The sequence below is a fragment of the Protopterus annectens genome, chromosome 3.part0 (assembly GCF_019279795.1).
Source record: "Protopterus annectens isolate FY-2018-M chromosome 3.part0, PAN1.0, whole genome shotgun sequence".
In the NCBI taxonomy this organism is placed as follows: Eukaryota; Metazoa; Chordata; order Ceratodontiformes; family Protopteridae; genus Protopterus; species Protopterus annectens.
Genome location: NC_056731.1, coordinates 163,237,241 through 163,261,887, shown reverse-complemented (window position 1 = coordinate 163,261,887; position 24,647 = coordinate 163,237,241). Strand labels below are relative to the sequence as shown.

At 40.2% G+C, this 24,647-nt stretch overlaps 1 protein-coding gene across 1 annotated transcript in view; it reads left to right on the top strand.

Annotated features, from left to right (window-relative positions):
• Nucleotides 1–24,647, top strand: part of LOC122796791 (dynein axonemal heavy chain 5-like) — a 2,204,633-nt gene that overhangs the window by 905 nt on the left and 2,179,081 nt on the right. The window contains exons 2-5 of the mRNA XM_044065521.1: nucleotides 1–2; nucleotides 108–182; nucleotides 22,864–22,941; nucleotides 23,100–23,171. The exon at nucleotides 1–2 is cut by the window's left edge and continues 187 nt beyond it. Of these exons, the coding sequence (XP_043921456.1) occupies nucleotides 1–2; nucleotides 108–182; nucleotides 22,864–22,941; nucleotides 23,100–23,171 (227 nt within the window). The remainder of the gene's footprint in view (nucleotides 3–107; nucleotides 183–22,863; nucleotides 22,942–23,099; nucleotides 23,172–24,647) is intronic.

Below are 24,647 nucleotides of genomic sequence, written 5' to 3'. Positions count from 1 at the left end.
AGGTACATGTTTGTCCAGTTGTTTCTAAGGCTTAATTTATTTTGTATCTTGAAATCTAATGTGATTTTATCACTACAAGTAATATTCTGTTATTAATTTATTTCCAGTTCAATATGATAGAAGAATTCTTTGCACCAAATGGATCTAAAAAAATGGTACTCTTTTACCAAGAAGCTTTTCAGGTAAATTTTATATATTTATAGATTTTTAGAACTCATATAAAGGTTGTTCTTGCATGGTGGGTACTGTTGTACAGATGAATAGGATAGCTTTGATATTATAGAATAGTGCTTTTCAACTGAATAGCCATTTTAACTGAAATCCAGAAGGAACTGATGTGGAGACTTTTTATTTTAGTTTACTTCTATTGTATTCTTTCCTTTGTCCACTGTGCAGAAATGTCCTAAATTAACACAAGATCGTTATGACAGTTGCACAACTCCTGGGAGCTTCTTGCTTTGTAAATATTTTCATTTTGTATATAGGTCATAGATAAAAAGGGTGCACACCTTGGAGAAGCTCATAAACAAAGCAGAACACAATTGAAGCCACTTAGCTCACTTATTGGAAATCACAGACTGAGCACTGACTAACTCTGCACATATGTGCAGACTGCATAACTATTGGTGCGTGGACTTACTTTTATGGAGCTTCAGTAACACATTGTTCCCTTTATGGCTTATCCCCATTAACAAATTTACTGGGTAAAATGACAGTTCAACAGTCTTGGACCAAGTCCACAGATAGGGTAGCTGTCATACACAACACAATCAGTCCCACTAATGATTTTATATAGAATAAACGCCAATAGCTTATCTTTTCAGTAGATCAGACAGTAAGGTGATTTACTAACTCTTTGAGGTTTCCTTAAATCTGGTGCTGGGTCCTGGCACATTGGCACAACAGCCTCACTCTTCCTTAGGGCAGTCCTTTATATATAATGATGGAGGATGACTTTCGCTCCTAATAGACATATCAGCACAGTCACTGTTGTATACTTTAGAATATAGACTCATTTATTCATAAACATCCATGTCATTGCAGGTCTAGAGCCTACATTTTTATGATGTCCCTTGTAAGAAATTCTTCAATCAGTTCTTTGAACTCAATAACAAACTGGCCAATTTTATCCATGATCATTTCTGGAATTTCCTTCACAGGATTTCCAGAGATACACCAAATCCTCTTCTTAGAATTATGTCTCCCTGGCAAATCTGCCATGCTGGAGCTTTTGCAGGTACTTTTTGTTTATAACTGTCTTGCTCAGAGCTGGGTAATGATTGAAAAAATAAGCCCAATGGATTTAATTTTGTAAAAGTATTTTTCTCATGTCATTTCCCTTACGCAGCCCATTGTTTTTGGCGACCTGTACATTGGTGTTAACATTGTTCTTTAGTTAGACATGAGTTCTGGGTTATAATGAATCAAGGCCAAAGAATGTCTGAAAATGTTTTCACACATGTTGGTGGGGAGGGTGGCACCTCATTTATAACATTCATCTGTGATTTGAAAGGGAGAAACCTACAAAATGAAATAAATACTGACTTGTAATAAGGTATTAGTACACTAATATCACTTAATTATGATATCTCACGTTATAATAGAGATACCATGAGATACAGTGAAAATTAGGTGGTACAGAACTCACACAGAAAGGTGAACTGTAATACATAAAACTATCTATGTATTACATCAGTCTGCAGTTTAACTAATTTTCATTTTTGCTCTCAGTCTCTATACTTGCAATCACTGTACACTTTGTGTAAGTTATTGAGATGCTCTTTCTCTCGCTCCCTTTCTCTCTGTACTTCGACATCAACAAATCATTCAGGTATTTAAATACGGTTTTCATTATATACAAACAGAGATGGTGAAGAACTTATACTGAACAAAAAATCCTCTATGCCTGTTAATTGTGACATCATTGTTTTATACTGTTCCTTCTGGCTATGCACAGCTTCAGACTGTTCCCCATCAGCTTCCATACTAATACATCTCTGGGTCTCCCAAGGGATCTTTTCTGGGTACCCCTGATTTTATTCTTAGCCAGATACCCCCCCCCCCATCACCTGGAGAAGTGTACCTCAAGGATACTCATTACTAGGCCAAGGAGTGAAAAGATTCCATTGCAAAGACTGGGAGATATAATTCTTGCAATAGTACGTCAATTTTTTAGCTGTGGAGATGGCTAGTGCAATGTCGCCTTCATTAGCCTTGAAATGTCATGTGAGGCATCTTCACCTGATATCACCCAAATATTGGGTTCTCCTCATCCTCCTTCCAGTATAGGACAGCTAACTATTGACTGCTTTATCCTATTCCACATGGCCAGTCCTACCAGCAGCCTGAGTCCATTGCTGAACCCAGGTTGCCAATGACATAGATGGATGCCTTGTCTCCATTCCATTGGGTTGGCTATTTGCTACATACTTTTTAAAATAATCATCAATCATTACTTGTTGATTAGTCTCTTATGGAAAATACAGTACCACCACTAAGCATGGCCATAATGCCTTCCAGTTGATGGAGAAGATATGTGTCAGTGCTGGCAGTCTGATTACCTGTCTGTTTATGACTATCACACACCGTATGGTGTTATATCTTTTTACAAGAGGAGCTGCTCATTGTTTCACTGGACCAATAATTCTTTTTCTCTGATGCCTTTTAGGCTGTTGGTCCACTCCCTCTTTCACAGCAAATGGTAACAGTATACTTTGGAAAGCTTTGGAGAAGTACCTAGATTCACCAAAATGGCAACTTTAACCCCATGCAATGTTCCCAGTTCCTCTTGAAACACTTTATCTTGCAAATGCAGCTCTTTCTTTGTCTATAACTCTATTGTTCTAGTTAATGCTTTCATTTTAAACTGATTTCACTAGTTGCTCCAGTACTTAATTTACTTTCTGTTTTACACTAATTTTTTTGCCAGTTCCACCCACACATGGCTGTCCCTTCATCCTTTATCATAACTAAAGGCAATCACTGTTCCTGCTTCTCTTAATATTTAATAGTGATTATTTTACTTAGCAGACAAGGGTCACATGTACCTCTGTGTGTATGTATGCATGCTTCCCCACATGTCTATGTCATCAGCTTGGGTGTCCACACCCATGTTTTCCTGGTGTCAGCTGCTCACATCATGATAGGTCTCTTCTCTTCAGCCAAGGCTCTATCATTGGAGTAGTGCTATAATCTAGGTGGGCATGACCCTTAACACCCCAGGATGGGCAGACCCATCTTCCCTACCTATGGTCCTGAGTTCCTTATTGAGCTAAGGTCCCTTTGGCTGCAGTAGGGCTTTATCCCTCTATGCTACTTACACAGGCACTTAAGAATGTTTTTAACTTCTCAGGTGCGTTCTGTAAGCATGCCTTAGCAGGCGATGAGTAATAGATTTGTTCAGGTATAGCAGATACAGCAGCACCTCTATCACTCTTCATACTCACGGTTTTTTCATTTATAATAAATACAGGCATGATAAATTCTTTTCTGTTTTGAGAAATTAACATAAACATTTGTGATTCATGTAGGTTCCATATGATAGTTCATTTTTTCATACTTTTGCTGTGAAACTTAATTATTTTTACTTTTGTCTTGAAGCTGCAACATGCTCGTGTTACATAGCAAGTGGTATCCCAACTGTGAAATGTAACCTCTTTGTAATTATAGACTTATATTGCATGATTTTTACTGTTACCTGTATTTCGACATTGTACAGTAACAACCTGTTCATCTTGATTTCTCGAGTGCTATATATCTTTATGTCGTGTCTCCATGTCTAAAGCAGTATAATATTTATATATATGGTATTACTTTGGAAATGCTGAAGTCAATTTCAAAAGTAGTCTGCTCTGGCAAGGTTCACTGTGCTACACACAAGAAGCTGTCTCTCCAAACTTGAATCAGATTCACTGTTTGCAGCCTACTGCTTCATTTTAACAATTTACTGTATCACAGCTTCATTAGATGTCTGACCACAGTGATCAAAACAAAATCCTTCTGCTATTGCCAGAGATTTTATGTCAGAATATCCCATCAACATTTTAACAATGTAATATTAGGATTTATCTTCTTTTTTGTTTTGGGGGGTGAACCACAATGAAAAAAAAAATCCTGTCTTTCTATATATGCACTTTAGGATTCCAACACTGATTTAAATTCTTAGATTTTTTCCATGTGTAAGCAATTAAAAATCACTTAATCACATTTTCTTCTTTTTATGTTATATATTTTGAAGAAACTCACATGGAAAAAGAATATGATTAAGGCCACTTTATTACAAAGGTTCATAGGTAAATATTATTCTAGCTGTCCTAGTGGGCCATTTTAAGCCTAGCCAATTTCCTTCAAAGGTGAGAATCAAGCCATGTGCCTTGTGTCTATAAGGTAAACACCTTATCCATTATACCAACGTCCTGAAAGCATAGAGTGAATATTTAGTGATTACTGTGCACATGCAGAAGCAACTTATATAGGTGTGCACAGCAGGCTCACTATTATGGAAAGTTTAAGGAATTACATGCAGTGCTCAAAACTCTACAGAGCAAAACCAGTTAACAAAGCAATGTGTTTTGACTTTTCCCAGTTAGGGGTCGCCACAGTGGATCACAGATCCGCCGATTGATTGGCAGTGGTGTTTTTACTATGTCGAGTTGCCAGCCCAGCACCTAACCTTCACAGAAGGCACACACATACACGCACGCACCTACTTGCATGTCTTTAAAACTCACTTGACCACAAACAGGACATACAGACTCCACAGTGAAGGCGCTCTAGTTGAAAATCGAACAGGAGAACTTCTTGCTGTGAGGCGACAACACTAACCATTGTTCCACCATGGCTGTCCGAGCTCAACCAGTTAACAAAGGACTAAATAAAAATTTAAGAATTAGTAACATAGTCAGAGAAAAACAATATAATCAAAAGGCTTTAAACTGTCCCTAGGAGAAGTCTTTTTCTAAAATACAACTACTTTGATGTTGATCATATAACATAAAGGTCTGACAGAGCATAAAGGTCTGAGAGAGCAGACCTGCCCAAAAGGGGTTACTACTCAGCCAAGCTCCTCGTGGTCCTGCAGAGTGGTGCTAGCAGCAGAGAGGCTAAAAGAGCAACTGCTAACCTGATAAAAGTGTTTTTTTTCCTTGCTACTACCTGGGCGACTGTCCGATCTAGCTAAACTGCAAGTATTTCTGCTTCTTGAACTGTTTTAAACTGTTTAAATGTATTTTTGCACCTGCACTGTTAAAGTTTGTCCTGTTTCTTGCATTTACCTGTTGAGGCTACACACTCAAGTGCACTAGCCTGTGTTACATATTTATTGCATTTTCCTGCTGTTTGTTGCAAAAAAGAAAAAAAACAAAAACATTATCCTTGTTTCCCATCTTTCCTGACCTAGAGTAGTCCAAATACAGGCTTTGCTGTATTTTGGACTTTTGGAAAGTTCCTGTGTTGCCCATGTCCTTTCTTGGATAAAGGGAGGCTTCTTTGTTCGCCAGTGGTAGTGGGGAGCTTAGAGCAGCCTATCTATCCCTGGAGGAGTGTTCCCAGCACAAGAATCTGGTAGTCTATTGGCTGTTTTGGGCCAATTTCTAGCTCTTTCAAGTCCCTCTGTATAAAACCTGCTTTGGCGTGACTTTGCGCGATTTTGCGCATAGCGCCACATCGGGCAGCTCCGCTTAATTGGGTTTAAATCATTCTAGGCTCCACAAAGTCTGCTCTTCACTTTTTCCCTTAGAACTGATCTAGTTCTCATAATAAACACCCTATTCCTGCTCTAAAGCCTGGCACTTGCTCACTAAAGCAATTATATAAGTCAGCACTAAAAAAATTAAAAGCACTACACCCTCACAAACACCCCTTGAGTACCATGTTCCCCATTGGCCCTTTTTTTCAATTATAAAGGAATTCCCAATACTATTCTAGCATGTCCAAAGGTCAGTTGTCAATCTCGTCTCCGGTCCAGCTGGTGAATCTGGGAATCTTGAGGCAATGTTACAACTGTCTCATGTACACAGACAACCCTCTCATCCTCCCAACAAATTCCAACACATGTGAGAGATGCAACCATATAGCCAAACTGGAGGCTAAGCTCTCTCAACTCAGTGCTGGCATAACCAGTCAGGAGGAGAAGGAAACCACACTCACTAAAATTCCAGTCTCACATAGACCTACCACGACAGCAAACCAAACACATAAACACACAAAAACATACTCGGAGGCTCTAAATAAAAATCTGCCTAAGCAGCAGAGACCTCGAAAGCAGACACCCAAGCAACCGCTACCCCAAAACAAAACACGTGCAACACATAGCTCACAAAGCCAGTGTGCTGAACAGTCACAGCCCTTAAGGCTAAACAACACACCTGATACACTTGTAATAGGTGACTCTATCATCAGGCACACTGATGTTCCGCTCACCAGGCTGAACAAGGAGAAGGTCACGGTGAGCTGCCTGTCGGGCGCTAGGATCCGCCACATAACACAAGCACTCAGGTCACTCCAAGGCAAGTACAAATATGACTCAGTCATTGTCCATGCTGGTGTGAATGACCTGAGAAGTACCTCCCTGGACTACATGAAAAGAGACATAGAGGAGCTGTCTGAGCATGTAGCCCAGGCCGGTATGACCCTGACCTTGAGTAGCATCTTACCCTCACCAAGAATGATGCCACAATATGAAGACAAGATGATCAATTTCAACAATTGGCTTAAGTATTGGGTGTCATTCAAAGGGGATCCAATGCCTGTCAGCCTGGGATGACATGCTCGACAAGCCACGATGCTTCACTAGGGACTGCTTGCACCTGTCACCCCTGGGCTTTCGGATATTGGCAAAGGCTCTTGTCACCCCCATAGTGCCTTTTTTAGGCAAGGCTCAAAAGACAAACCCACCTCCATAGGTATCACAAGGGATAAGAAACTAAGAGTAATGCTACTCAATGCCAGAAGTCTAAACCTCAAGATGCACGCACTCGAAACTCTTCTTAGCATGGAGAACATCAATATCTGTGCAGTAACAGAAACCTGGTTCAAGGCTCCCGAAAGCACCCCAGCACTACCAGGTTATACCTCATACCATGCTTTTCAGCCACAAATCTTGGACCGAACCACAAAAGGAGGGGGAGTATCAATATTTGTCAAAGATACCCACACCTCCAGGTTGGTGGCACAGCACGAAGCATCAGAGAGTATCCATGTGCAACTAACAGTGGGTAAAACTGCCTTCCAGTTTATAGCCTGCTACAGACCACCCTCCCAAATCCAGGAACCCCACTCGGCCTTCCTGAGAACACTGGAAAATATGAAGGTCTCTCCAAACACCATTATATTGGGCGACTTCAACTACCCAAACATAGACTGGGAGCATTACTCTAGCTCCAACACCCTAGCTCAAAGGTTCCTAGAATTTATAAACTCAAATGCTATGGAACAACTTGTTACCACTCACACAAAAGGGGAAAACATACCGGACCTGATCATCACCAACATGGGGGCTCTATGCTCCAGACCAGAAGTGTATCCCTCACTGGTAAGATCAGATCATAAACTAATCTCATTGGATATTCACATCCCGACCCCACCCCCTGCCCAGAAAACCACAGTGAAAAACTTCTATAAAGCAAATTTCACACTCCTCAAAAGCGAGGTGGAAGCCTTCAAAGCCCCCGGGCCTGTGGAAAATACGTCCCAGACCGCAGAATCCTTTATAAACGCATTCTGTGAACACCTTCAGGAATGCATGGATCATGCAATCCCAAATAAAACCAAGACCCAATCCTCTAAAGGCAGGCGTCCTGTCTGGTGGACCTCAGCCATAAACAAACTATACAATAGAAGGAGGAAGCTACTACATGATAGAGCAAAATCCCAAAAAGGGAAGGCATCTCTGATCAGTATTAGCAAAAAACTACAGGCACTCATAAAATCATCTAAGGCCAGCTTCGAGAGAAACATTGCACAGGACACTAAGGATAATCACAAGGCTTTCTTTAGTTATGTTAGGAACCTGGGTGGGAATTCTCAGATATGCTCAGAATTAGTCCAAAATGACAAAAAATACACCGAACCCACAGACATTGCCAACATCCTAGCTGACAGGTTCAGCGCAAACTTCTCCCCCCCCACTCACCAAAAGGGAAAATATCTATCCCAGCAGAGTGCTGCCCCCCTGACATCTCAGATGCTCAGGTAAGAGCCGCCTCTCCAAAGCAAAAACACAGCATCAATGGGACCAGACAGTGTCCCGGGCTGTGTCCTACATGAACTCCAAGAAGAGCTAAACCCAAACATAAAACTACTGTTCAATCTCAGCCTTACTACAGGATATGTACCCAAAGAGTGGCGTACAGCAACAGTGGTCCCTCTCCACAAAGGTGGTGCCTCAACGAATCCTGGAAACTATTGCCCCATAAGCCTGACTAGTTTGGTCTGCCAAGCTATGGAAAGGATCATCATGGACCTCATAAATAAAGATATTGGGGACCTACAGACACTGGATCCTACCCAGTTCGGCTTTGTTATGGGCAGATCCTGCCTCTTAAACCTGGTCGATTTCTTTGAAACAGTCACCAAGACCATTGACGAGGGGAAGGTGGTCCACACAGTCTACCTGGACCTCGCAAAAGGCTTCGATACAATACCCCACTTGGGCATTATAGATAAGCTCACCAGCTTAAATATAAACCCCTATGTCACTAGATGGGTTGCAAACTGGCTCAAGGACAGAACCCACATGGTTAGAATTGCTGGAGCCATGTCAGACTCCAAACCAGTTACAAGTGGCATCCCACAAGGCTCATTCCTGGGACCTCTCTTGTTCGGTATATATTTCTCGGAGGTACAGGCCAACACGGAAGGACTGTGGCTGACCAAGTTTGCAGATGACTGCAAACTAGGTGCCATAATCGACTCTCCAACTGACACAAGCATCCTACAAACGGGCCTCATAGAAACAGACAACTGGTGCCAGAGCCATGGCCTCAAGCTAAATGCCAAAAAGTGTATAGTCATCCCCTTTGGCAAAAACAAAGTGCCCACAAATTACCACATAGGTGGTAATCCATTAAGTACGGAAGAAGTAATTAGGGACCTGGGGACCCAAGTTGATAATAATCTCTCATTTGAAAACCACGTGGCCAAAGTGGTTAGAAAAACATTTTATATAGCCCACCTAATCATGAAGGGATTCACATCTAGATCAGGGGAGGTCATCGTGCCTCTTTACTCATCCCTCATCAGGCCCATAATTGAGTACAATGCCCCTTTTGGGATGTACCTTACCAGACACCTGCAGCAACTGGAAAGACCCCAAAAGTACCTCACCAAGAGGATCAAAGGGCTCAAACAGATGCCATATGCTGCCCGGTTAAAGAAACTCCAGCTCTATTCAGTGGCATACCGCCTGCTCAGAGACGATCTGTGCCTGACATATAAAGCCATGTCCAACCTGGAATTAATGGACATGCTGCACCTCAGAAAATCCAAATCCCATTGAGCTACGCTCCGAGAGACTTGAACCTCAGCACTGAAATAAATAGGACATGCTGGAGGGACAGATTCATAACCCAGAGGCTCCCTTCACTCTGGAATAAAATCCCAGTCCAGTTTAGGCAGGGTCCCTCATTGACTCTCTTCAAGAGGAATCTTGATGAGTGGATGGGAGATCGTAGGTTTACCCCGGGTATCACTTCTGTGTCACTGTTAGACAGAGGCACAGTATACTAACCTCGAAAAAGGGCATAGCAAAATTCATTTAAAATGGGTGGCGAAAGCCAAACACACTCTAGCTAGGCTTATAAATGCCCTAGGGCAGATAGCCTAGTATAAACCTATGAACCTATGAAGCCAAAGAAAAACAAATCAAATTATTTCATTTTTTAATGAATGCCGGCCACAGTTCATCTACTTATCTATACAAAGCAGTAAAAAATATAAATGTTTGCATATTCTAATCAGAGTTCTCATTTACAAAGTCACTTTTATAGCACAGCACCATAAAGTCAAACATATTTAGATTCAGAGCAGATTCTATATGACAACTTGACTGCTTTTGCTAGAAGATTGTCCTCTGGGGTAAAGTAAGTATAGTGAAAAGCAGTCTGAACACCTGTTCATGTACAAAACAGTTACATCTTATAAATCACCCTGATAGAATGTAACACTAATAAAAACAAATTGCATATGCATAAGGTAATGCTATGCTATGTCTTGTGGTTCTGAAAGATTTTAAAATACAATAAAACTTCAAAAACACAAGATATCATCACTAGTTAAAATCAGCTTTTCATCAAATACAATTTTGGGTGAAAAGCTTTAATAAAACCATTTAAATTTACTTTGGAATCTATCTGATAATTGAAAAAGTTTTCTCATTTACAAAGACTGAAATCCACTTCCCACTTACAGTTGTTTTATATGTTCTTCTAATACTTTTAACTTTAAGAGTACAGTTAGTGATTACTTTGCTGACAGTTTTGTGGAGTGCTTAACTATGACCCAGATGACTCACAACTGATTCATGATTTGCTCACTGAAGAAACTCTGTGGATGGTGACAGCCAGTGACTGCTCATGTCCTACTCATCCTGTGAGATCATCTGCTGTGACACTGACAGTCAGCAGAGGTTGGGTGCCCTAGCATATGCAGCATAAGGTCATGATATGTGCACTTTCCAAGAAGCATGCTCATTGCTACAAGGACCTGAACATGTGCAGAAGTGCATATATGTAAGGATCTCTCATTAAGAGCAATAGTGTTCATCAGGGCTCAAGCAGGACCAAGGATATGGAAAAAGAAAAAAAAAAGCATGATGGCTACCTGAATGACAGGCCACCTTCATGAGACACATGGAACACATACAATCACTGAAAAAAGCACCGTGTTTTCCTTTTTAAGGTGTTTGAACTGTTTTTTTTTCTGACGTTAATGATATATTCACCTGTTCTAGTAAACAAAAAAAAAATGTTAATAGTTTAACAAACCCAGTATGACATACTCCACAGGAGCAGATAGTGAAATAAACAATACAGGTACCTTGACAGTTAAAAAATGTCATATAGTGCAGTATTTATCACAACCATTGCTACCAATTACTTTGCTCTGTTGCATACATTTGTCAGTTGTAGAACAGCACTGGGTACTTTGCTTTTAATTTTCTACCTGGGATTTCACACTTATAGGTCAATTTCTTAATCAGGGAGGGGCCACTTACATGTTACCACTGTGTTATCCCCCATAAACTGCTTTAAATGTTCCATTGTTTATTTATATAATTTGATATATGGCTTGATCTAGGTATATATTTTGTAATACATCTATTAGCTTCTAAGGCATCAGATTTCTTAATGAAGTCCTTCAGCAGGTCATTTGGCAGCAGTATCTGAGCACTGGAGGGACAACAACAAATAATATCTTTCAACCAAAAATCTGGACAAAGCCTGAAATACTGTGAGGGCAAAGGCCCAAAAATAGGGACAGATTTTTAATATTGCTCTTATACACTTAGCAAGTTTCTAGAATAACATGATTTGTTTTAGCATGCATTTTCTGAAGGATATGAAGTCTGAAACTGAAATTTATGCCATCATTTAGTGACTTCAATCCTCAGTGATTTGCCAGAATATCACAAATTTTATGAGGAGCAGACAAAAATTCTGAGGCACAAATCCGGACATTCTGCGAAAATCTGGACAGTTGAGAGGTATGTAGCAAATGAATTACCTTGTAGTAAGTACCATTGGACAAGAAGGACAGTAGGAAAACTCTGAGGAAGTAAAGGCATGATAGTCTAACAGTAGTGACAAGGAAAACCATGGAAAATAAGTAGCAGGCAACAATACACCAACAAGGGTTCATGGTCTAGGAGCTGACATACAAATCTAGCCCACTTTTATGACTAGATTAAAGGAAGTCTTAAAAGGGATTGCCAGCACACATGGTCTATCTGGACACCAGCAAGGCCTGTGACTCATTTCCACACAGATGGCGGATCGAAAACTAGATGGGCTTGGGATAGGACATGGGTAAGGAACTTGATTTATACATGGTTGAAATATAAGGCATAGAGGATTGTAGTGGGTATGGACCATGACTAATGCAGAAACCTATACATTTCCACAGCCTCAGAATAGTGAGTGTAGACTCTAGGAATGTCCTGTTGTCAATGTTTTGTTAGCTTTGGATGGTGGAGTGGTGTAGCAGTAGCATTGTCACCTCACAGCAACAGGTTCTCTAGTTCGATTCTTGGCTGGGGTGCCTTCTGTGTGGAGTCTGCATGTCCTCCCTGTGTTTGTGTGGGTTTCTTCCCACATTAGAAAGACATGTCTGGAGCATTGCTCCCTGGGCCTCCGCTGAAAATTGGCTTTGTTCCAAGTTGGACTTTCCTGGTTAAATAAGATTTGGCTGCCTAGGTCACATATTGACTGCACTGTAAACTTAGTGAAGAAGGTGAGTTGTACTTTTGTTTTCTACCTACTCCATCTTTTGCAAAAGTGTGAGATCTTGGAGTAGGTATATTTAGAGATTAGGGGTAGGGAACTTGACTCCACATTGTGGACGAAAGCAGGAGGGCTTGTTCCCCTGCAAAAACAATATTTTTGTGTTTTGTGACTTCACGAGTGTCACTATTGAGACTGTGACCTTTTCCCAAGGCTTTAAACCTTTTAAGTCAAATAGTCTTGTATCGACCAAATGGCACATGATTATTCAGTGTAAACTCTGAGCAATGGAGTACCATAGGCATCATTCCTAGGGTTAGCACCCTTTCATGTGTTTGTTTTAGTCATATTTGAGGGAAGATAGAAAAATAATCAACCTCCTGATTGATGGCATAAAGATAAAAACAGCAGTGGGTAAAGAACTAGACTCTAATTAAATATGGAAAAGATGACCATGTAAGCAGAAAGATGGCACTTGCAGTTTAGAACAGACAAGTGTAAAGTACTGAACTTGGGCTATAGCAACTCTGGTGCAAATAATCAGCTGGGAGGGGTGAACTGTTTTAAACAGGGAAGGTAAAGCATTTAGTAATGTTTGTCACATCTGGTTTGGACCATGAGGAGCAGAGTGAGAGAGCACAGTAGTAACAGCATCTATAATACTAGGGTATATCCTGATGGCTATAGACTCCTGAGACAAAGATGTAATATTTATGTTCTGGATGGGCTTGATCAGACCATACCCAACATACTGTGTGCAGTTGTGAAGGCCACAGAAAGAAAGGGATATCAGACTGCTGGAGGGAGCCCAGAGGTGAGCCACCATCACAAATATGCATTGAGTGGCGAAAGGACATGACCAGATAAAAGGAGAACTGGAGTACTTCCGTCCAGAGATCAGAATATTGCCATTAAGGGCTTTTAAGCCATTTTCTCCAATTGTTTTCTCTGTTGTGCTAACTCTGGTGGGGGGGGGGGGGTTACATTCAGCAGATCCTATGTTTAAGTGTTATAAGCTCTCAGAAGTGTACTGGTCTTCTCACAAATCCTCTGTTCTCCCTTACCTTCCCCCTCTCCTGCCATCTTTTGTTACACTCTGCTAGTTTTTCCCCCTGAGTCCTGTAATTGTATGTACTGGAAAGCTCAGGAGCTAGGCAAGCTGTGGCATAAACAGAAGCACAGAGAGCTGTTGTATACTTACACTGTTAATTCTACTTTCCACGTTAGCTTTGTTTGTAAAATTTATTTACAATGTTTGTTTGGAATGCAACTGGTTGGTTCACTGAGATGACTGGATTAAAATTGCCTCAGCTAAAGTATCTTTCTGTGCGGAGATATGCGTGAATGGGCGTACCTTCGTTGAAGGTTGTGCATCTGGGCTGGCAACTCGGCACATAAAAATCTACTGCCAATCATTAGTGGACTGGGGTTCCGCTGTGGCGACCCCTAACCGAAAGACACAACAACAACAACAACAAAAAGTGGCAGTTCTTCTGCTGTGTTTGCACCCTCATTACAACTGAGTAAAGTGTGATGAATTCTTTAGGTAATTACTAGTCACTGATAATTGTGTAGGCAGTCTTTAGGCATTTTGACTAAACTCAGTTATGTTTTATATGGTAATGCTGTGCATTGTTGACTAAATTTAGTCACATTTTACATGGTAGCAGTCTGCTAAGTAGTTCTGTTTAATGTGTAATTTCATATTAATGTTATAGAGATCAATTTACTGTTGTAGTTTGCTTTGATGTCTGCTAAACGTAAAGCTAGATATTACTCTCCCCAGCTCGTGGCTGCTTAAGTTTCTGAACTTGGCCATTCTGCTTTTGTTTTACACAGAGCAAGGCCCTATGGTCCCTAATTCTTCCTGCTGCTCCACTACAAAAAAAGTGCCCCATCTCAGCTACAGATTGTTTAAAAAATTGTTAAAAGCTACACCACTGCAGCTTTAAGTAAATTAAGGCATTTAGCTGCTCTCTGCCAGCTAATCTTTGTACTGAGAAGTGTGATGCAGCACTTCTAAAAAAATATTTATTTTTGTGATTATATGTAGACCTTTGCTTACTCATTTGCCCCAGCTAAAGTGTCCTAATACTAATTTCTTCCTTAACTCCCTTCCTTCACTTTTCTACCTGATCCGTGTACTCTTCAACCATTTACTCTCAGAGCCTATTTGTTGCCATTAAGGTCCTTTTTCTCTGATTGTCTTTTGTATATCCTTTTATGTGCATTGACAGAATCAGTGAACCAGTATGTGCAGATGAATTGTATTTTGCAGAGCACAGAAGAGATTGTGTGTAAGCATATATAAATATATATGTATGTATGTTTTCTCAGTGGCTGTTGCTGCATTCCACCTGTATTGTTGAAGGGTTCACTGTTTCAGAGGTAAGCTATAGTAAAGGCTTGTACCTTAGTCTTGTACCTTGGCATTCAGAACTAGACCATTCATTTGTCACTATGTCTGCTAGTAGTGTGATTAGGGGAAAACAGTATGTTTTACATGGTAACTGTACAGAGTAAACAGGTAATGCTTATTATACAGATTAGATACATTTCTCAGCCTGAACATAGCCCCAGATTGTAAGAACCTCACTTTGTAATAATAAAATGTCTAAAAAAATCTGTAGTTAAAATCTTAGGTCATCTTTAATGTGAGGTTGACTTCAGTCTAAAATGATTATGTATGATCATAGAATATCAACTCACTGCAAATGAATGTTTATAATCTGAGTGATTATACAAATTAATTTTAAGTTGTCTGCCTTCCTGTTGTATCCCTTTCACATTTTCCAAAATTAACAGTGGTTTTGAATTTTTTTATGTGTTCACACCATGCTTTCATTTGTTGACAAATCTGTCTTCCATCCTCATCTGTTTCTTCCCTTCCTGACATCCTTTCAATTTAGAGGCAGACTTCATCTCCTGTTTATCATGCTGAAGGGCCTCTTTCCTTGTGACTGTGATGATTGATCAACAACAGTTTTCTCATCTCCCATAAGCTGAATTTATCAAAGTTTATGCATTAAACTTTATTCATGTGGTGCAAAATCAACAGGCTCCCCACAGACATTCTCTCTTGCTGCTGTAATTGGAAAGCAGAGTGTGAGTTGTTTTGTGTTGGTTGCTTCACTTCTATGGCTACAAAAGAAGACATTTACAAACTAAGAGTGGGTTAGTTTCAAAGCACAGAAACTGTTTTTTAGCTAACATTTTCAGGTGCTCTGTACTGTACAGTGTAGATAATGAAATAAGTACTGTTTTCAGAAGGCAGTGAGTCAGTCAAAATTACATACTGTAAATATGCCATAAAACCCAAGCAAAATTAATTGTGTGCATTCAGTAAAGTATATTCAAACTTCAGTCTCCCCCTTAAAAATCTTAAAAATTACGTCCAAATGGTCAGGCCATTTACTTAAAGTGCTCTCTAACAAGATGAATTAAACAAAGCTTTGGAAATAAATAGAACACCACCTCAGTGGAGAGGTGAATAGGAATCTGGAGATTGCACATTTGCTGGGCACTATGTACCAAAATGATCACAAACTCATTTCTAGCATGTAGAGTCCAGCTCCTGAAATCGCCCCTTCACCTCATTAATACCATGTAGGAGTACTGATGAAGCTATGAGACTTCATTTTCAGTAAAAGTAGTAAAACCAGCAGAAGCCAGGCTTCTAAATTACTGTAGCACTCTTAGCAATGAATCTACTAGTAGTATGTTTACAAACTCTAAGACATAAAAGGAAAAATACATGAAAAGAACTTAGCAAATAAAACGTTGAAAGAGGTAATATTTTATGGAGCTGAAGGCCTCATGTGGAGGGCTTTGCCCTCATATCTCCCTGTCTAAATATAATTACCTGAGTGCACAAAGTTAGGACTCATTTCCTTGTATTTGATTTGCCAGTTTTTCCCAAGTTCATCTTGACCCATCTATTTCTCAGTCAGGGCATGAATTCTCCACCCCCTTCATTCCCTGCGGGCATCTAGAGTAAGGGTGTTAGGGAGGTTTCCATTATGAGTGAACAAAGTTAAACCCACTGAGGACTGGAATCCCTGAACTGCATTCCCCCAAAAGAAAGGCCACAAAGGCATGTTTTAAGTGTTCTTGACAGGGGGCAAGCCCCCTGTAAACCTGATGTGAGGGGCTTCTTATATATAACAACTCCATGGTTTCAGCAATTTGAAGAAGGGGGAAATTCCCCTGAAAAGGGCATCATTTCCAGCACAACTCTCTGGCATTGATTTCCTATGGAAAATCTCCAAACCTGAACGGGTTAAATTTCGGTCAAATGATGCTAGAGAATTCAGACTTTGTCTCCTAGCTAGTTTGCAGATTATGTTGCATGTCATGTCCCAAACCACTTTGTAGTCTGTGAGCTCTGCGATAGCTGCCTCAAGAGGTGGATGAATGCCTCCACATGTGCACAATGTCCTGACCAGGCTTAATGCTGCTTGCAATCACACATGCAAGCCTCTTTATGCTGCCTGTTATATACATGCATTCCAGCAGGTATTGGCAGTGCAAAGAGCCAAGTTGCCTACATCCTTCAAGGATGCATAAGCTGGTGTTAGACACTCCGTCATTTCACCCACCCCTCGTCCCTCCCGTGCTTGTGCTGCTAGTCAAGCACAGGTCATCTGGGGTTTCAGTCTGGGCCTTATTTCTCTGCACCATGAAGATGGTTCCCTGGTCATCCTTTTTAATTGTTCTTCAGGGCTACTAAACATTAAACGTCCCTTCATTGCTTTAGAATATGAGATGCATTTTACAGAACTTACAGGAACTTCTTAAGTAGCTACTTGCTCAGAAGATGAAATATTTCTTACAGGGCACACTGGGTGCTAAGAACCTGGCAAGTGCCACCTTCATCAATCACAACAAACTCTGAATATGTAATTATTTAAGATTTTTGTTAAGAAGTTGTACCATCTTTACATATTTCTAAACTGCTAAGTTCTTTATCAGAGGACCACAGCTCAACAATACATGCTTTGCAATTGATTTATTTTCAGATTTTATTGGTCTTTGTATTGATAAAATACAAGTCTAACAATTAATTTATTTAAAAGTTTGTTTTCAAAGAGGGGTTTATCTGTGTCCAGTGACAAACATCTGCTGTCTGTGGAACGCTCCTTTGTGCATTATGGAATTAAAGTTTAAAATATCTTTACTACTTTGTTCAAGACCAGGGACATGAGAAGCTGTCATTCACTGCTTCACACAGTTTATAATTCACTATGTTGCTTCCACGCAGTGAGCAGTGTTATCCTCAGTTAAGTATCCATGATACAAATATGTAGGTTAGCTAAAGGAATCAAAATGAGGAAAGGGGCAGTGCTGCTCCTTGGACACTGGGCAAACCAGACATCACCACTCTGACGGGATAGTGAATATTCTCCAACACGATGTTAATGTACAGGTAAAACCAAGTCTACTGCATCACAGCAAGGAGTTGTAATTTTTCTTAAACCTTGCTAAGTGTGGTTTTAAAAGGCTGCATTTAGCAAAGTGGAAAAATAAAAGAAAATGCAATTCTATTACAGAAATTATGGGTGCATGTGTATGTTTATGTTTGTTTGTGTGTGCGTGCGTGTGTGTGTGTGTGTGTGTGTGTGTGTGTGTGTGTGTGTGTGTGTGTGTGTATGTGTGTGCATATGTCTGTATGTGCATATGTGTGTGTGTATGTGTGTGCATATATCTGTATGTGTGTGTGTGTGTGTGTGTGTGTGTGTGTGTGTGTGTGTGTGTGTGTGTGTGAGAGAGACAGACAGAGTGAGCATGTGGAAGATAGGGAGAGTGCATGCCTCTCAACTTCTTTTCTCAAGAATTCAGATCCAAAGAGGCTTTTCATCAATATTCATAATCTGAACAATAAGAAACATGAAACTATACACTCTATCTTTATTTAATAATCATCAGCCATTTAACAGAAAATAAAGGAGACAGATCATGGACATTATGCAAAATTAGGTATACTTGGGTGGGGGTGGGGTTGCAATGCTTTCCATTGACTTATTTTTTTATTCATTTGATCACAATGACAGATGAGGTGTATTCAGTCAAGAATGTGGCTGTAATTGATGACTGCTGGTACAAATGTGTGTGTGTGTGTGTGCAGGTGTAGGTGTGTGTGTGTGTGTGTGTGTGTGTGTGTGTGTGTGTGTGTGTGTGTGTGTGTGTGTGTGTGTGTGCAGGTGTGTATGTGTGTGCAGGGGTGTGTGTGTGTGTGTATGCGTGTGTGTGTGTGTGTGTGTGTGTGTGTGTGTGTGTGTGTGTGTGTGTGTGTGTGTGTGTGTGTGTGTGAGTGTGTGTGTGCAGGTGTGTGTATGTGTGTGTGTGTGTGTGTGTGTGTGTGTGTGTGTGTGTTTGTGCATCCACATTAAATACTTACATTTTGGATGTAAAATATTTCCTCTAACAATAATTTACATATGCTACAGCAACTTTGAAACATTAGATGGCAGGACTATTTTACATCAACAATGTGGCAAAAATATATAATAATTATTAAAAAAATATTAAACAATGTAGCAGCCTGTTGTCTAAGTGCAATAATGTCCTCTAAAATGGGTATTACTGGGGAAATAAAGTCCTTCATGGGGTGTAGTGGCCTGATGCCACCTCACAACACCACTGGGTGGGAGTCATTTCCATAATGACTCCCACCCTCTCAGGAATTATTGCTTAACAAACTAAAAACAAAGACAAAAAACTGATAAGACCAGACATGCAAGGTTGCAGAGATTCCGGCAAATCAGTTTCAGTAATCCAAACCTCATTGATAAGTGCTTTTGTTTTATTCAATCTTCTTCTTGTTCTTTCGGCTGCTCCCATTAGGGGTCGCCACAGCAGATCAACTGTTTCTATTTCTTCCTGTCCTCTTCATCTTGCTCTGTCACACCAACCACCTGCATGTCCTCTCTCACCACAGCCATAAACCTTATCTTAGGCCTTCCTCTTTTCCTCTTACCTGGAAACTTCATCCTTAGCATCTTTTTCCCAATATACTCTGCATCCCTCCTCAGCACATGTCCAAACCAATGTAATCTTGCTTCTCTGGCTTTGTCTCCAAACCATCCAACCTGGGCTGACCCTCTAATATACTGATTCCTAATCCTGTCCATCTTTGTCACACCCAGTGCAAATCTTAACATCTTTAACTCTGCCACTTCCAGCTCTGACTCCTGACTTTTTGTCAATGCCACCGTCTCCAACCCACACAAAATAGCTGGTCTCCTCTTGTAGACCTTCACTTTCTCTCTTACTGGTACCCGTCTGTCACAAATCACTCCTGACACTCTTCTCCACCCATTCCACCCTGCCTGTGCTCTCTTCTTCACCTCTCTTCCACACACGTCATTACTCTGAACTTTTGATCCCAGGTATTTAAACTCATCCACCTTTGCCAACTCTACTCCCTACATCCTCACCATTCCTCTATCCTCCCTCCCATTCAAACACATATATTCTGTCTTAGTCCTGCTGACCTTCATTCTTCTCCTCCCTAGAGCATATCTCCATCTCTCCAGGGTCTCATCAACCTGTTCCCTACAAATCATAATGTCATCCGCAAACATCATAGTCCACGGGGACTCCTTTTTGATCTCGTCTGTCAGCCTGTCCATCACCACTGCAAATAAGAAAGAGCTCAGCTTAAAGCTTATCCTTGATGTAATCCCACCTCCACCTTGAACACATTTATCACTCCTACCGCAGGTCTCCCCACTGTCACACTACCCTTGTACATATCCTGTAGCACTCCTATATACCTCTCTGCCACTCCCAATGTCCTCACACAGTACAACAACTCCTCTCTAGGCACCCTGTCATGTGCTTCCTCTAAGTCCACAAAGACACAATGCAACTCCTTCTGACCTTCTCTATACTTTCCATCAATACCCTCAGAGCAAACATCACATCTGTAGTGCTCCCTCCTGGCATGAAACTGTACTGCTGCTCACTAATCATCACCTCCCTTCTTAACCTAGCTTCCACCACCCTTTCCCATAATGTGTGGGATTTTATTTGGAATTATTACTTAGTTATCAATGGGATGCTGAAAAGTGCTACCCATTTGGTGTGAGAACAGCATGGTATCCTTACTGTGAACTATTCTAAAGTACTCAGATGCATACATGCATGCATGCAACCTGCAGATCAGACCTCAAGATCTTGTATGTTTTATCGGGTGGGATTGCAGTTCTAAGTTCTAGGTTGGGATGGTATGAAGTTAGTATGAAGCCCCCAGACCTTTATTTCTCAAATAGTTGCTTTACTATCCACCACATTATGCATTAGTGGACTCCATCACAATGTCAAAATCAGTATCTTTACAGGTACCATTGCAGGACTGCACTACGATTACCACTTGAGGACCAATCTGAATCTCTCCCACCTGTCCAATGCCAAAGTGCCAAGATGGAACTTCATACTGTCCCTTTGTTAAATGGGCTCAACCCTTATCCCCAAGATCCTGATTTATTTAAAAGCCTCCATAATGTTTTATCATATATCGTGTACTCTAGTGAACAACCCATAATATCACTTGACTGTGTAGTGTTTACTGGAGGATCAGTCTGTTAGAAATCCCTCAATCAGTTTAGAACAAATACAGTGTACAATTTGAGGATCTTGTCCATTCCCCAGTGTTGTACAACTATCAAATAAGTATATAAGTGTGATGGGTGAAGGGTGCAGGAGGACTTGATCCCCTCCAAAAAATAAATATTTCATTCTGTGAAATGGATTTGTGTGTTATAGCCTAGTGATTGCCAATGTGAGTTTTTGGTGATCATTTTGCTACCTTACTTAGTGGAAGCATATCACTTACTATATTACTGATCACTCCATGGGCTCACTTAAGAAGGTGGAGGTCCTTATAATGGGGGATTGCACAGCTTAATGCAGTACTGTAGGTATTGTCTTATTAAATCCCAATGCATAGCATAGGGACCTTCCTGTTACTTGACATATTACGTCTGATGAAACACTTTATTGCTTTGTTAGCTAATGCTGAAGTTAATTCTAATTATAAGAAATTTTTAGCTTTCTGCCACCCCGTTTTATCATGACAAATGCATAATAAGAAAATTTGTAAAGTTATAGGGTGCACACCCCTGGAGGTTGCAGAATGAAGTGAAGATGCCTGTGGTTCATATATGAACTAATGAGTGTAATCTATGCAATCTCTATTGACGTTATTGTGAGTCCACACTATTAATTTAGGAGTTCCTTTCTGCTCTCAGCTTGGGAACAAGAGTTACTTTCCACAAAACTGGGTAACAGTATTATGTTCTGGAAGAACTGGAGTTCCAGGACAGGTGAATGATGGCACCTGTAGAAGATGAAATTATTTTTTATTACGATATATATCATTTTCTGTATGTCTGATACTTCAGCCAGTACTGGATCCTCTAGAAGTTGCTTAAATGACCACAAGTTTTCTAAGACACAAAGTAAAAAAATGAATTGAAGGGACCTTTTACTTGTTGTTGTTGTTGTGTCTTTTGGCTTATCCCGGTTAGGGGTCGCCACAGCGGAACTCCGGTCCGCTAATGTTTGGTAGTGGATTTTTACGTGCCGAGTTAGAAGGGACCTTTTACTACTTCTAATTAATTGACAGATATGAAACTCCATTTATGAGACTTTCAAAATCTCATCAATGAAATCTGGTAAGTTAATCTGACAGAATTTCCTATTTATGGAATGATATGGAGAGTGGGAGGAAATTAAGATATGAAGTGTGTATAGTTAAATGACACTTCTTTTTATTTAGTTTTGTGCTGGTGAGCCCCTCAGGTAGGGAACAAATGAATCATACGATTTTTCTTCTGCCTGGAGGTAGGCCTCAAGCATTCTTTTATGAAAAGGGCTATTGAACCCCGTGGGACCCAGTAGCCATCCATCTCAAGGAAGAACAAATGGGCCAGTTGGGTGAACGTAAGGCGGTCACTGAATAAGTCATAGGACAAGTTAGAATAAGTGTAACCAACAGACCCATAGAATTGCTGTGTCATCTTATTTGCTGCTGAAAATCATATCTTGCTCCTATGCCTGCATGCCTGATGACAAAACTAACCCTGCTGCTATTCAAGATACTCTAGGACTGAAGAATCATAATATGCATGCTATGGATATTTATTGAATGTAATGTATCAGAAATTGGACAAAGTTCTATTTGGAGGTACAATGAACTGCACAGTAAAATTTACTACAGTAGCAGTTTAAGGCAATAGTACTTCCCCAATGTTCTTGTCTTCTACCCTGTTAATGTGAGCATGCCAATGGGATACCATTGTAAAAATAAAGTCTTGTTAATGTACAGTAATATGCTAATATTGACAGTTTTATCTCATTATTTTGGTTTGTTCTTGCTTTACTATGTATTTTCTGTACTAAAATGCCATTATTTCACTTATAGCAAAAGATGTCAAGCTCCTCTGCTTCTGATAATTCACTGCCCCAGAAGAAGCTCTTCATCACCACAGGAGCAGCAGAGGTAAGGTCACACAGGGTGATTTTAGCCTAAATTCCTCTGCTTTATGTTCAACAATGCATTCCAACATTAATAACACACAGTTATGAATAGCAGCTCGGTAAAGTCAATCAATGTCTTCTGATTTATATATAATACATAGTTTTGTTTCTAAACTATAGGGTTTAATTGGGACATGCCTGTTTTTTCTGAGGACCACAGAAAAACCCATCACAACAGCAAATGTTTCTCAGGTGAGCATGTAGACGAAAACTGCACTGTTTCTAAATTTCAGTTGTTTTATTTGTGTATGTGTGTGTGTGTGTGTGGGCACGCGTGTGCATGCGTACACACATGCATATGTGCTTGTGTGTATGTATGTATATAAATAAGCTCTAGTAGTTGAGCTAAGTAGAAAACAATGTAATGATAAAGTCAAGAAACTAATAAAAACACAACTCATTTCCATTAAGGAAAGTCATATATATAAAAGGATGGTGCTATAATAAAGGACTAGAAGCTGTGTCAATTATTGCAGAGAATGAATGATGTCCTGCTAAGTTAGTCTCTTTTTCTTCAATAGTATTTTAAGGCAGTCACTGTTACTACAGTTGATTTGAATCCTGTTTTAAATTAGTACCTACTGCTTGTAATACCGTCTGCAAACCTTGGTTTTGTAAGGCAGGATTCATATAACACTTCCATAATATAAATCTAGAGCAGCCCATTGTATTCAGAAAGGTGTCCTGTCAAACAATAATCAGCAATGGTTTCTGAGATGAAAATACCTAGTGAAGAGAAAGAAAAGTAAACGTGTCAACAACATCAGCTATAATACTCTAGCTGGAAATACTGTGCATATGATTCTTTTGGGAAACTGGGTGCAGTTCCATTAAGAAGGACAGAAGCTTTGCTTTGTATGTTCCAAGGCTTCATCTTTAGGGAGTTTAGCAGATTTTTGGATTTAAAGCAGTAGTTAAGATGCCTGCTTGTAATTTTCTGTGCCAGCTTAGCTCAGACAGAAAGTAGACAGAAGACTGAAAATACAGCTCAGATGGTGTATTGGTAGATTGCTCTGATTATGGTATAGAAGGTCCTGTGTTCAAGACTTGGCAGGGCTGATTATTAGGGAGGTTGACATAATGGTTAAGGTGATTTTCTTACAAACACAAGGTGCAGGTTTTGGTTCTCACATGGGGAAACTGGCTAGGCTTAAAAAATGTCCCATAAAGGGCAGTTAGCCTAGTACCAATCTATGTATCATCACCTGATTTCAATACAATACTCATTCAAGCAGTGCTGTGTATATGAGGAACGGGGGAACATGGCAACTGTTATAGTGTAAATTATTTATGCTGAAAATCCCTTTTGACAAACTATAAATATGCACTCTTCCAGTGCTGTGCAGACCCAGAGACAGTATATATAAGGGGGAATGTGGGGCGGCCCCCACATAGGGGTACAGAGGGGCTTGCTTCCCTGCACTGCAACTGATTTTCACCCTGGCTGCTTCACATTATCCACACTCACAGAAAGAGAGTTCCTAGTTATCATTCATGCAGGGAATGACTGCACAGGTATGGTGCAGATGTATAAAGAGAGTTCATATTTATCATTCATGCAGGGAATGACTACACAGGCATGATGTAGTGATGATGTATAAGGAGAGTTCCTAGTTGTTCATGCAGGGAATGACTGCACAAGTATGATGCAGTGATGATGTATAAAGA